The sequence below is a fragment of the Galeopterus variegatus genome, unplaced genomic scaffold (assembly GCF_000696425.1).
Source record: "Galeopterus variegatus unplaced genomic scaffold, G_variegatus-3.0.2 Scaffold5197, whole genome shotgun sequence".
Classification (NCBI taxonomy): Eukaryota; Metazoa; Chordata; class Mammalia; order Dermoptera; family Cynocephalidae; genus Galeopterus; species Galeopterus variegatus.
This window is the reverse complement of record NW_007731308.1, coordinates 130,186-144,393: the sequence shown is the minus strand read 5'-3', so window position 1 is coordinate 144,393 and position 14,208 is coordinate 130,186. Positions and strand designations below refer to the sequence as shown.

At 37.9% G+C, this 14,208-nt stretch overlaps 1 protein-coding gene across 2 annotated transcripts in view; it reads right to left on the bottom strand.

Annotated features, from left to right (window-relative positions):
• Positions 1 to 8,571: 8,571 nt before the first annotated feature.
• ZNF565 (zinc finger protein 565) overlaps positions 8,572 to 14,208 on the bottom strand; it is a 19,331-nt gene continuing 13,694 nt past the window's right edge. For both annotated transcript variants that reach the window (XM_008589088.1, XM_008589087.1), the window contains one exon: positions 8,572 to 10,916. In XM_008589088.1, coding sequence (XP_008587310.1) covers positions 9,649 to 10,916 — 1,268 coding nt within the window. In that variant the 3' untranslated portion in view covers positions 8,572 to 9,648. The remainder of the gene's footprint in view (positions 10,917 to 14,208) is intronic.

The following is a 14,208-nucleotide window of genomic DNA, read 5'->3' as shown; positions in this document are numbered from 1 at the left end:
ACAAACTAGACTTCAAAATTATCTGGGAGAGAGAGGCCAAGGATGGCTCCTGGGTGTCTGGCTTGGGGATCAAGTGGGCAACAGAACCGTTTGCTGAGAGAGAGGGGAGAATTGGAGGAATTTATCTGTGAGACTAGGAATGGCTCACTTAGGCATGCCTGCAATTGTTTAAATAACTTTGAATTGTTATGAAATGTCAAACTTTCCTTTCTGATCTTAAGCTTACTCTATGCTGGAAATTCTGCTAGGTATTTCACACTTAAGTTTTCATGATAACTTTGTGACGTACTACTATCAGCCCCAAACTGAAGCTTAGGGAGGCTGGGTTATTATTTAGCTATTGGTCGAGTCCAGACCAGATGCTAAAGCTAATATTCTAAATGTGAAGGATAAGGAATATAAGAAGTCTTAGCTAAGAGCCTGTTTATTTCTTGCTTGGGAGAGCAGGCATACTGTGATATCATTAAATAAGACGCATTAGAAACATGGAAGGAAAAGAGGATTTTGGAGCTGTAAGGTAGGGAAAATGGAATTATTATTATTATTGAATCATAATTAATTGTACATATTTTGGGGATTCAATGTTGACATATGTTGATAACATCAATATTACTAGTATGTATATTGTTACGAATTGCACTTATTCTTTATGCCCTTTGTCTAGTCTCTCGCCATCCCCCCCGCCTCCCACCACTGATAACCCTAGATTTCTTCTCTCCTTCTGAAAGGGGAAAGTGGAATTATAAATCTGGCTTCAGTTATCACATTTGAGACGCATAAAGGATTTCTAGGTGGAATAGTATGGCAAGCTGTTGCATCATTCATCTAACAAACATGAAATATCAAACTTTATTTCCAAAATTAACAAGTAAATTCTTTGGATTGACTTGTGAAATTCTCTTTTGCTAGAATTTAAGGCAGGGTAAATTCTTTTTTTTTTTTTTTTTTTTAAAAGATGACCGGTAAGGGGATCTCAACCCTTGGCTTGGTGTTGTCAGCACCATGCTCAGCCAGTGAGCAAACAAGCCATCCCTATGTGGGATCCGAACCCGTGGCCTTGGTGTTATCAGCACTGCACTCTACCGAGTGAGCCACGGGCCGGCCCAAGGCAGGGTAAATTCTAAGCGTGGAATTTATTCATGTATAAAATTTTTTTTTCTTTTTTTTTTTTTTTTGGTAAAAGGAAGTTTCCCCACCTACATCTTTTCCCCTTGAAGATATTCTCTCATTTGCCAAATTCATTAACTTAATCATTCAACAAATATCCAACTGCCTTCTAGGAGCAAAGAAGCAGATACAATTCTCAATAAATCAAGGATTTAGAACTATAGTGAGAATATTACCAATTCAGTCCATTTTTTTTAACACAACAAAAAATTGTTCACTTTTCAAAATTACACATGAAAAATTTTGTTTTGAAAAGAGAGGACTTTGGCTCACTCGGGAGAGTGTGGTGCTGATAACACCAAGGCCCTGGGTTCGGATCCCATATAGGGATGGCCGGTTCGCAAGAATATTACCAATTCAGTCCATTTTTTTAACACAACAAAAAATTGTTCACTTTTCAAAATTACACATGAAAAATTTTGTTTTGAAAAGAGAGGACTTTGAGAAAGATAACAAAAAATGGTGTTGCCAGGAAAACCTTCTAAATTCCTAATTCTCCTAATACATATGAAACAACTTTCTCCGCAATCACAATGAGAATCATGGTATCAGCTTAAACAAGATTTTGGTAGAAAACTTTTCTGTCCTCCCTGCTAATGGTTTAGGATTATACATTTTTTTACTGATATATTTTTATTTTTTATTTATTTATTTATTTATTTTTCCCTTTTTGTCTTTTTTCGTGACCGGCAATGGACCGCAACCCTCAGTGTCACGCCCGTACCAGACCGGGACCAGCAACGGGATTGCAACCCTCGGTGTTGCGCCCGCACCTCGCTCAGCCAGTGAGCGGCCGGTCTGTATGTGGGATCCGAACCCTCGGCAGGAGTATAGATGAAACAAGACTGGGCATAGGGTGACAATTTTTGTAGCTGGGTGATGGGAATATGACGGTTCATTGTATCGTACTTTTTACTTTTGTGTATGTTTGAAGTTTTCCAAAATAAAGGTAAAGTATGAATTTTTAAAAACTTGGAAGCTAAAAGGAAATATGCAAAGACATTACCATTTATGTTTGAGTGAAGATACTTGTGGTATAATGGGAAATTCATGAGGAGTCTTCAAAAAATTTATGCAAAGATTCATATTACCATTAAATTCTATTTTTCCATGAACTTTTTGAGGTTCCTTTGTATATTTGGTCTTCATCTCTAGTTCCTGGCACACAGCCCCTAAAATCCTTTGAGTCTCTGGAGTGGTGAATGTCTTTTATATCATAATGAGATGACGTGGCTGGGGGCCCCTAGATAGCTTCAGTACGGGGCTCGTCACCCAAAAGACCAAAATATGATTAAAGGGTTGGAACTTTCAGCCCCATCTCCAGACTTCTGGAAAGGGAGAAGGGCTGGAGATTGAGTAAATCACCAATGGCCAATGATTTAATCAATTACACCTACATAATAAAATCTCCATAAAAACCCTAAAACAACAGGCTTTAGAGAGCTTCTGGGTTGGTGGACATTTGAGGTGGTGCTGGGAGGGTGCTGTTCTGACAGGGAATGGAAGCTCCATCCCCTCACTCCCCGCCCCTGCCCACCATGCTCCCATACTTTGCCCTATGCATCTCTTCTATTTGGCTGTTCCTGAGTCGTATCCCTTACAATAAACCAGTAAATGTAAGTGCCTTCCTGAGTTCTATGAGCCATTCTGGAAGATTATCAAACCTGAGGAAGGAGTCATGGGAGGCTGTGACTTACAGCTGGTTGGTCAGAAGTATGGGTTGCTGGGGCCGGCCCGTGGCTCACTCGGTAGAGTGCGGTGCTGATAACACCAAGGCCCCGGGTTCGGATCCCATATAGGGATGGCCGGTTAGCTCGCTGGCTGAGCGTGGTGCTGACAACACCAAGTCAAGGGTTAAGATCTCCTTACCGGTCACCTTTTTAAAAAAAAAAAAAAAAAGAAGTATGGGTTGCTGAGGACTTGGGATTGGTGTTTGAAATAGGGGCGGTCTTGTGGAGCTGAGCTCTTTCACTTGTGGGATCTGATGCCAGCTCCAGTTAGATACCGTCATAATAGAGCTGAATTGTTGGACACCCAGCTGGTGTCAGAGAGTTGGAGAGATGGTGTTGGAAAAGACAACTTATTTGGTGTCAGGAGGCAAAAACTTCTCAGTACTAAAAATGTTTTTCCTTCACATTTTTCTATATTTTCTGTATTTTTCTACTTGAACATTTTTTTTTTTTTTAAAGATGATGGGTAAGGGGATCTCAACCCTTGGCTTGGTGTTGTCAGCACCACGCTCAGCCAGTGAGCAAACCGGCCATCCCTATATAGGATCCGAACCCGTGGCCTTGGTGTTATCAGCACCGCACTCTACCGAGTGAGCCACACAGGCCGGCCCTTCTACTTGAACATTTTTACTTAAATTTTTTTTAACAAATTATAATTATATATAACTATGGGGTACACGGTGACATTATGATATAGGTATACAGTGTGGAATGCCTAAATCAAGCTGATTAACATATCCATCACCTTAAATACATATCATTTATTCCTCCTAACTGCAACTTTGTGTCCTCTGACCAGTATTTCCCCATTCCCCTCAACCCCTAGGCTCTGGTACCCACCACTCTACTCTCTCCTTTTATGAGTTTGATTGTTTTAGATTCCACCTATGAGCGAGAACATGCAGTATTTACCTTTCTGTGCTGGCTTATTTCATTTTGCATAATATCCTGCAGGTTTATCCATGTTGTTGCAAATGACAGAATTTCCTTCTTTTTTAAAGGCTGACTAGTATTCCATTGTGTAAATACACATTTTTTTATCCATTCATCTGTTGATGGACACTCAGGTTGTTTCCATATCTTGGCTGTGAATAATGCTACAGTGAACATGGGAGTGTAAATATCTTTTTGACATACAGTGGTTCCCCCCTTATCCACAGTTTCACTTCCTGTGGTTTCAGTTACCTGCTGTTAACCATTGTCCAAAAATAGATGAATGCAGTACAAAAAGACATTTTGAGTGAGGGGCTACATTCATATAACCTTTATTATAATATATTATTATAATTGTCCTATTTTATTAGTTATTGTTGGTAATCTTACTGTACCTAATTTATAAATTAAAATTTATCATAAGTATGCATGTATAGGAAAAAACATTATTATAGAGGGTTTGGTACTATCCACAGTGTCAGGAATCCACTGGAGGTCTTCGAATGTATGCCCTGTGGATAAGGGGGCTATTGTACTGATTTCAAGTACTTAGGATATATACCCAAAAGTGGAATTGCTGGATGATATGGTTATTCTATTTTTAGTTTTGTGATGAACCTCCAGTTTTCCACATTGGCTATACCAATTTACTATTTTTATAAGGACAAAACAAACAAAAAATTTTTTAAATGATTCTTTTTAAGATCTTTCATATCTTTGTTCCTAGCATTGCCACTTTCTGGGTCAGGACCACAAATGAACTGCGTTTTATAGATCATCTATCTACTGAAAAAACATTGGTTTTTTTCCTTTTCATAGTCACACATCCTGAAAGCTGTATACATGAAAACATGTATACAGCTTTCTCTACTATCTTTCTCTTAAATCAGGATTCTCCACTTGAGGTCTTGGACAAGCTATTTAATCTCTTGGAGTCTCAATCTCCTCATCCTTATCTCTTAAAGTAGAAAAAAAGCCACCCATGAGAGACGTAAATGACAATATATGTAAATAACAAGCAAGGGAACTAACATTTGTTGGGTGTCAGGCATTGTGCTAGGAACTTTATACATTTAACCCTCTCAAAGACTGCTCTTTTAAATAAGGAAAATATGACCACTCCAATATTAAATAAACAGAATATGAACATAAAATTTATTCAATTAACAAATATTTATTGAGTACTTACTATGTTTTAAGCACCGTGCTAAAAGCAATACCAATGGCCGACAAATATTTGAATGGTCATCTCAATTAATCATAATCAAAGGAATGCAAATGCAAACAAAAGTGACTTTCCCATTTTTCACTTATTAAACCATTTGTGTTTAAAACAAATGTGTTCCCAGGATTGGATGAGTGTGGTGCTTTGGGATCTCTCCTACTGTAGGTAGATGCATAGATGCATAATCTTCCTAAAGGCACTTGAGTAATGTCTATGGCTAAAATGGCTTAAAATGTATACATTTAAACATGGCCAACCAGGAGCATGAAGCACTCCTCCCAATCCAATTGTGATTTCCAAATACCACTTCGGAAAGTTCCAAAATACCAAAAGGAAAGAGGGCTCCTGAGAAAATGGCTACTTCAAGTGGGAGTAAGGAAATGAAGAAGGTGAGCTGAGAACCATCTTGTTCTGGCAGAGAGCAAGCAAAGGACCAAAGACTACTGGGCTCTTATCAAAAGAACACAGGAGCCAGCTGGAAGAGGCTCGCCAAACATGGAACAATTTGAGCATCACTGAGGGTGCAACTTAAATAGATTTAAACACATTAAATATGCAACACACACATACACACACACCCCTATACCTAAATTCATTGGCTACCATGGCTAAATCTTAGGGAAACAACAAAATATTGTGAAGACCAATGAAGAAGAAAGAAACATTTATCCTGCCTTTCCTTACTGTAACACTGGGTAACCAAATAGTAGCTGAAGGGAAGTTTTTCCTCATAAAAAATATTGTTTTAATAAGGGAAGAAAAAATAGGATATCACCATTTTGCAACCTCTAATGAATTAACAGATTTATCAACTGAACATCAATGGCTGCTAACATCATAGAAAGACACCTAAATATTATGTCTCTTAAACACCTGTAAGTAATCTTAACCAAAAAATGAACCTTAACCTGATCCAGCTTCTAAATCTCAACTACCAGCTTACATGAAATACCAGGGATAGAGGAGCATTTGAACTATGGTATGGGGCTGCAGCCAGCAAAAATCAGGTTCTGAGGAACTCTACAGGGCAAATAACCTAGTTTCTTCAAAAAACAAGTAGCAAGGAAAAAAAAAAAAGGATGTAGGAGAATGCTTTGATTGAGACCTAAGAGACGTAACAATGAGCTGCAATTTGTGAACGTTATTTGAATCCTGATAACTTTTTAAAAATTGGCATTTATGAAACAAATAAAAATTTGAACACTATCGTATATGTGATGGCATTAAGGCAGTACTGTCAATTTTTTTAAGGAGTTAAATTCTTTTCTAAAGTGATATATTTTGGAGACACATACTAAAATATTTATGGATGAAATAATATATCTGGTATTTACTTAAAAAATAACATGCGGGGCCGGCCCGTGGCTCACTCGGGAGAGTGTGGTGCTGATAACACCAAGGCCATGGGTTCGGATCCCATATAGGGATGGCCGGTTAGCTCACTGGGTGAGCGTGGTGCTGACAACACCAAGTCAAGGGTTAAGATCCCCTTACCAGTCATCTTTAAAAAAAAATAAAAATAAAAATAACATGGACGTGAGGAAAATGGGTGAGAATACAGACAAACCAAGATTGGCCATGAACTGATAATTACTGAAGCTGGTTATGGGGCCATTGGGATTCATTATAAAATACTGTGTATTTTTGTATATGTTTAAATTTTTTCATAATAGAAAGGAAAAGTATATAAATTTTTTTTTCCTTTGTCTTTTTTCGTGTCCGGCAACGGATCGCAACCCTCAGTGTCACGCCCATACCGGACCGGGACCGGCAATGGGATCGCAACCCTCGGTGCTGCGCCCGCACCTCGCTCAGCCAGTGAGTGGGAACCGGTCTGTATGTGGGATCCGAACCCTTGGCGGGAGCGCCGCCGCATTCCCAAGCGGCGCACTGTAGCAGTGCGCCACCGGGCCAGCCCAAGTATATACATTTTGATCTAGCATTTCCACTTCTAGGAATTCATTTAAACATACATCACACGTATACAAAATACTTATGTGCAAGGGAGATATTTATTATAGGATTGAAAAAGCAAAACATAACAAAACTAAACTGATAGAGTTAAATAAATTATGAAACACATATAATGAAATACTAAGCAGTTGTTAAAAAAGAATGAGACAGCTATTCATGTACTGATATGGCATAATCTTCAAAATGTACGGATAAATGAAAATAGCCATGTACAGAAATTTGCTACCATTTGTGCAAAAATCTTTATGTGTATGTCTATGCTTATGCAAATTAAAAATCAGGAAGTATATACAAGAACTTGATATCACTGTTCCATAAAGGGTAGCTGGGTGGGAAAGGGGCAGAGATAATGTGAAGATTCACTCACGTCTGTGTTAACAGCGTAACTTTAAAATTTTTATCCTGTGCAAGGGCCGGCCTGTGGCTCACTTGGGAGAGCATGGTGCTGACAACACCAAGTCAAGGGTTCAGATCCCCTTACTGGTCATCTTTTAAAAAAATAAATAAGTAAAATAAAATAAAATTTTTATACTGTGCATGTGCTTTAACTATTCAAAGTGGCAATTTTTAATGTCATAGCTTTGAGCCCTGCCAATGGCACATATTAATCATTAAACCACTTAAAGAAAAATGACTACAGAACACTGCTTTCTAATCCTTTGTAGGCAATGACACGTGCAGAAAATGCAGGTGTTTCTACCAAACACTCAGGATGACTGATAAGATGGCTGGCATCACAGGGCAACTAGTGCCTGGCCCCAGACACTGCCTGGCTATGCCAAGGGCTAGTGGGTATAATCTCTTGAGATTACTAAGATTTATTCACAAACTCTGATCCAGATGTCACTGGGGTTGGATTTCTTCATCACTGTGATCTCCTGGAGCTACAATATCAAAATTCTGAAAACATAATTAATCCAGAATAGGTGAAGTTATTCATTTAAAATTCACTTCTTAATTTCAATAGATATTGGAATAAATAAGCAGGAATTACATTTACATTTGTCTTCATAAATGACAATGATTTACAATTAGTTTTTTGGGGAGGTATTCTTGTATTGTTTGTTTTTAATCAGAATTTCATTTAGTCTTGAAAATGAACTGGCAAGCTTCCCTTAGGGATTATCTGTTCTTTACAGTCTTTGTAGGTTAAAGTGTTTTCTTAAAGGGAAAGACCTTTGATGACTTTTTACATCTTTCTATAATCATTGATTTATTCAGGCGTCCACATCTTCTTGAACCAATTTTGATATTTTTGTAAAAATCCATTCTCTCTAGAGTTTCATATATATTAGAATAACATCATGCATAGTAAAAAAATCTTTTACCACCTTCCTTATTCACAATATTTTTTTTCTAGATCACACTTGTAAGTAGTCTATTGTATTGTTAATTAAACCACCTTCAGAGTAAGTCTACTGTTTTGTTTTCTATTTTATTACTTTTTTCTTTTATTTTTAATAATAATTCTTACTACTGACTTGAGTTTATGTTGTAATTTTTCCCTAACTTTTAGAGTTGAGTATTCATTCACTATTAAAAATTTTTAATAATAATTCTTACTGCTGACTTGAGTTTATGTTGTAATTTTTCCCTAACTTTTAGAGTTGAGTATTCATTCACTATTCAATGTATTTAGTATGTGACTGGCAATGACAAGGTATTGGAGAGCTACATTTGGAGAACAAAGTCCCTACATTCAAATCTTAGCTTCTAACAGGAATACAGCTTTAGCTACGCTGAACTTGTTTTGATAAGTAGAATTTACTGTCATTCATTTCTGGTTTGTAATTTTAATTTTTATTTCTCTTTAAACTAAGTTATACTCAGATGTGGTTTTAGACTTTGAAATGGTCACATTTCTTTTGGTTACTCTTCTGTTAATTTCTCATCTTCCAAATTTCTAACCTCTTGAATAAAGATTTCCTAATAATTATGCTTTACTACTGTTTTTCAAAACAAAATTATCATAACAAGTGGTTATGAAGGAGTTTTTGATACTTGACACATTCATAAGGCCCTCCTCTCACATAACTCTTAACAGTGATACTGATGATAAAATTAATGACGATAGCTAATATTTACTGAGCACATGTATGTGCCAGATAGCCCTTTCAAGGCTTTATATAAAGTATCAGATTTAGTCCTCACAAAAACTGTATTAGGCAGGTATAATTTATCACCACTTAAAAATCAGTAAAGTGAGGGAGAGAGACTGCATAATGTGCCCAGTGGTATACAGTTAGTAATCGGTGGAAGTGGGACATTAAATAAGATATACACCATGGTGAAAGGCACATTCACAAAATAATAGGGTCACTTTTTATTTGGAATTCTCAGATATTTAACACATTTTGAGTGGTAACCAAAGGCTTTTCTACATTCGCATTAATTTTTTTTTAGCACAGGTTCTCTGATGCATAGTGAACAGTGAGTGAGGCAAGAATTATTCCCACATTTATTGAATTTTCTTCTGGTATGAATTCTCTGATGTTCCATAATGGAAGTGACAAATGAAGGTTTTCTAATATTAATTACATTACATTAAATACGATCTAATATCGAAAAAGGTGTGAACTCCACATAAAGGCTTTTCTATATCCCTAATACTGAGGCTTCCTAACCAGTATGAATTCTGTAGTGTTCAATGAGCTGTGAGCCAAGAATAAAGGCCTGCCCACATTCTCTACATTCATAAGGTTTGATACCAGGATGAATTCTCTGATGTTCAGTAAGTTGTGAACTACGAATAAAGGCCATTCCACACTCCCTGCATTCATAGGGCTTCTCACAAGTATGAATTCGCTGATGATGAGTCAGTTGTGACACACGAATAAAGGCTTTTCCACATTCCTTACATTCGTAGGGCTTGTCTCCTGTATGAATTCTTTGATGCTGAATAAGGTATGAACTACGACTAAAGGCCTTCCCACAGTCCTTACATCCATAGGGTCTGTCACCAGTATGAACTCTCTGATGTCGAGTGAGCTGTGCATGCTGTCTAAAGGCCTTCCCGCATTCCTTACATTCATAGGGTTTCTCCCCAGAATGAATTCTTTGATGTCGAGTAACTTCAGAGCTGTGAATAAAGCCCTTTCCACATTCTTTACATTCATAGGGTTTCTCACCTGTATGAATTCGCTGATGCACAGTAAGTTGTGAATGCTGTCTAAAAGCTTTCCCACATTCTTTACACTGATAGGGTCTGGCACCTGTATGAATTCTCCGATGAACAGTAAGTTGTGAGCCTCGAATAAAAGCCTTCCCACAGTCTTTACATACATAGGGTTTCTCACCTGTATGAGTTCTTTGATGCAGAATAAGTTGTGAATGTTGCCTAAAGGTCTTTCCACATTCTTTACATTCATAGGGTTTGATACCAGTATGAAGTCTTTGATGTAGAATAAGTTCTGAAGTACGACCAAAGGCCTTCCCACATTCCTTACAGTCATAAGGTCTCTCACCTGTATGAATTCTCTGATGCTGAACAAGGTGTGAGGCACGACTAAAGGCCTTCCCACATTCCTTACATTCAAAGGGTTTTTCACCAGTATGAATTTTCTGATGTTGAATAAGGTGTGAGCCACGGCTAAATGCTTTCCCACATTTATTACATTCAATCAGTTTCTCACTAGTCTCAACGCTCTGATGTAGAGTGAGAGATGTATGATGCTCGAAAATGGGCATATTTTCATAAGGGATTTTCACTTGCTTAAAACAGCACTCCTGATTTACTTGTCTCTCAAACTGGCCTTTGCATTCCCAGTCATCTCTAAAATTGGAGCCCTCAAGATCACAGCATTTAAGGCTTTCCATTATCTCCCAATTGAATGACTCTATTTCAAAGAAATCTTTTTGTAGAAATTTCTCACACCTGGATTCCAAGTCTGAAAAACAAGAAGAAAGTAAACACAAGCTGTTCCTCTTCTATGAGAAATAAAAAATTCTATAGCAGAACAGGGCAACAAAATGAAAATAACCATAAAAAGTGAATGGCTTAACTAGGTCTGAAATACTGTGTAATTTCTAAAAAGCACATGAAAGCACAAATATAAGCTCATATGGTGCCAGAAGGAAGCAAGAAAACAAATTAAGCCGGGAGTTCTCAATTTTGATATGGATCAGAATTATTAAGGAAGCCTGTTAACAATACAAATGTCCAAGCATTGCCCCAAACTGAATCAAAATCTACAGGAGTAGGGCAAAGGTGTGTGTGTGTATCTGTCTATATTTAAAGTACTTAAATATGTGTGCATATATTTAAATTGAGGTAAAATTAATATAACATAAAATTCCCACTTAGACCATTTTAAAATGCATAATTCAGTAGTCCATAGTACATTCCCAATGTCGTGCAACCATTACCACTATCTAATTTGAGAATACTTTCATCACCCAAATAGAAACCCCATGCCCATTAAGCAGTCACTCCCCACCCCTATTGCCTCTAGCCCCTGGTAATTCCTAATGGTAGAGAACCACTAACTCTGTCTCTATGAATTTGCCTATTCTGGGCATCTATATTTTTAACACTCCCTACCACATGATGTTGATGCCAATCAAAATAAAAATCTCTGCTTAAACTTTTCATGCCTTCCCAGTGCACTTAGAATAAATTCCAAACTCACTGCCATGGCTCTCAAGGGTCTTGGCAAAGCAGTTCTCTGCTTGTCTTTGTTGCCACTCTGTGTCAACCAAGGGCAAAGCGCTTTCACACTGAGCACTCTCCCCTTTCCTCCCTATGTACCAAACTAGAGCATCTAAAATAAACCTAGGGGGCTGGCCTGGTGGCGCACTGGAGAGTGCGTCGCTTGGGAGTGCGGCGGCACTCCCGCCGAGGGTTCGGATCCCATGTGGAGACCGGTTCCCGCTCACTGGCTGAGCGTGGTGCGGGTGCAACACCGAGGGTTGCGATCCCGTTGCCGGTCCCCAGTATGGGCGCGACACCGAGGGTTGCGATCCCGTTACCGGTCAGTAAAAAAAAAAGACAAAAAAAAAAAAAGGAAAAAAATAAAATAAAATAAACCTAGGGCCTTTTTCCATCTTAGACCTCTCTTCAGGTCCTTCCATCTATCAGGAATCCTGTCCTGGGCTCTTTGGATGCTGCTTTTCTCATCCTTCAGGACTCAGGTGAAAACTCACACTTCCAAAAAAGCTCTCAGCCCGGTAACACTAATCATACACCTTTATTCTCTCTCCCACATCTTGCGTGCTGTCTTCACAACACTTTTATCAGCTGTAATTAGATCTTCATTTACATACTCATTTACTGATCTGTTTGTTTTCTTGTTCCTGAATCTCCCCAAAGGCAGAAATAATGCCTTTCTCGCTAACCACTGAAACCAACCTCTAGCATAAAGTTAGCTTTTGGTAATGGACTGTTAGATTAATAAATATTGGATTCTAGAGAAACAAACCAAAACGGAACATAATAGATAAGACAGAAATAGAATGAAGTTTACATGGAGTTACTATAAGTTTACATGGAATATACTATACAGATGGTATCTCAAAGGGTAAAAGGATAATTTTTGTAATAAATAATATTGGGGCAGTTGGACAGTCACTGGGAAAAGGTAAAACTGGATTCAATTATGCTACCATATACCAGAATAAACTCCAAGTGAAGTTTTAATGTTAAAAGAAAACAGAAACCATTCAAGTGCTAGAAGGAAACGTGGTGGATTATGTTCTAGATATGAGAAAAGCTTTCTAACTATGAAATAGTGACCCAAAATCCAAAACAACAAAAGGCCCATAAATTCTACTATGTGAAGGTGAAAAGAAACCACCTTCTAAAAACAAAACCACGCACATGAGCAACAAAAAACAAAGGCAAAGTCAAAAGAAAGAGGACAAAGAAAATATATGAAACTTATAGCCAATAAGAATAACCTTCCTGATTTATTAGAAGTTCTTAAAATTTAGGCCGGCCCGTGGCTCACTCGGCAGAGTGCGGTGCTGATAACAACAAGGCCACGGGTTCGGATCCTATATAGGGATGGCCGGTTTGCTCACTGGCTGAGCGTGGTGCTGACAACACCAAGCCAAGGGTTGAGATCCCCTTACCAGTCATCTTTAAAAAAAAAAAAAAGGTTCTTAAAATTTGAGAAATATCTTCAAAAAGTTAAACAGAATTACCACCTGAAAAAAACAATTCCACTCCTGGGTATATACCCAAAAGAACTGAAAACAGGGACTCAAACAGATATTGTATACCAATGCTCACAGCAACATTATTCACAAGAGCCAAAAGGAGGAAACAACTCAAATATCCATCAACAGATGAATGGATAAACAAAATGTGGTAGTTACATACAGTGGAATGTTATTCAGCTCTAAAGAAGAAAGAATTCTGATATATGCTATGACTTGGACAAACCTTAAAATATTATGCTAAGTGAAATAAGCCAGATCCCGAAGACCAAATATTGTATGATTCCACTTATATGAGGTACCTAGAACAGAAAAATTCATAGCAACAGAGAGTAGAATAGAGGTTATCAAGGCTATGGGGAGGGAGGAATTGGGAATTAATGTATAATAGTTAATAGAGTTTCTGCTGAGGATGATGAATAAGTTCTGGAAATGAATAGTGGTAACAGTTGTACAACACTGTGAATGTACTTAATGCCAATGAATAAAATAAAATAAAATAAAATAAAAGGCCATTTTTCAGTTATCAAAAAGCCTGCCAAGACAATTCATTAGTAAGACTGTGGGAAACTATCACATATTGCTGGTACAAAATGGTCTGACCATTTTGTTACAATGCTCAGGAGATCACAGTTTTGTTTTGTTTTTTTCCTCTTCCCTTTAAAGTATGTGTATGGTATTACTGGATAGAGGATATAGAAGATGCTGGGAAAGAACACAAAGACACAAAACAACTGTCATCAGTAGGTTGGATAAGTAACAATACAGACTCAAGTGAAAACAAAACCACCTCAGTACAGCAGTTGAAAGAAGAAAACAAAGAAATATGAGGAAGAATGAATGGTTTTAGCAGCCCCCACTCCCACAAATAATTTTCCTCTCTTACTCAGACATTCATATCAGTATTTTAAAAATTCTGTATTTCCCGGGCCGGCCCGGTGGCGCACTGCTACAGTGTGCCTCTTGGGAGTGTGGCGGCGCTCCCGCCAAGGGTTCGGATCCCACATACAGACCGGCCGCTCA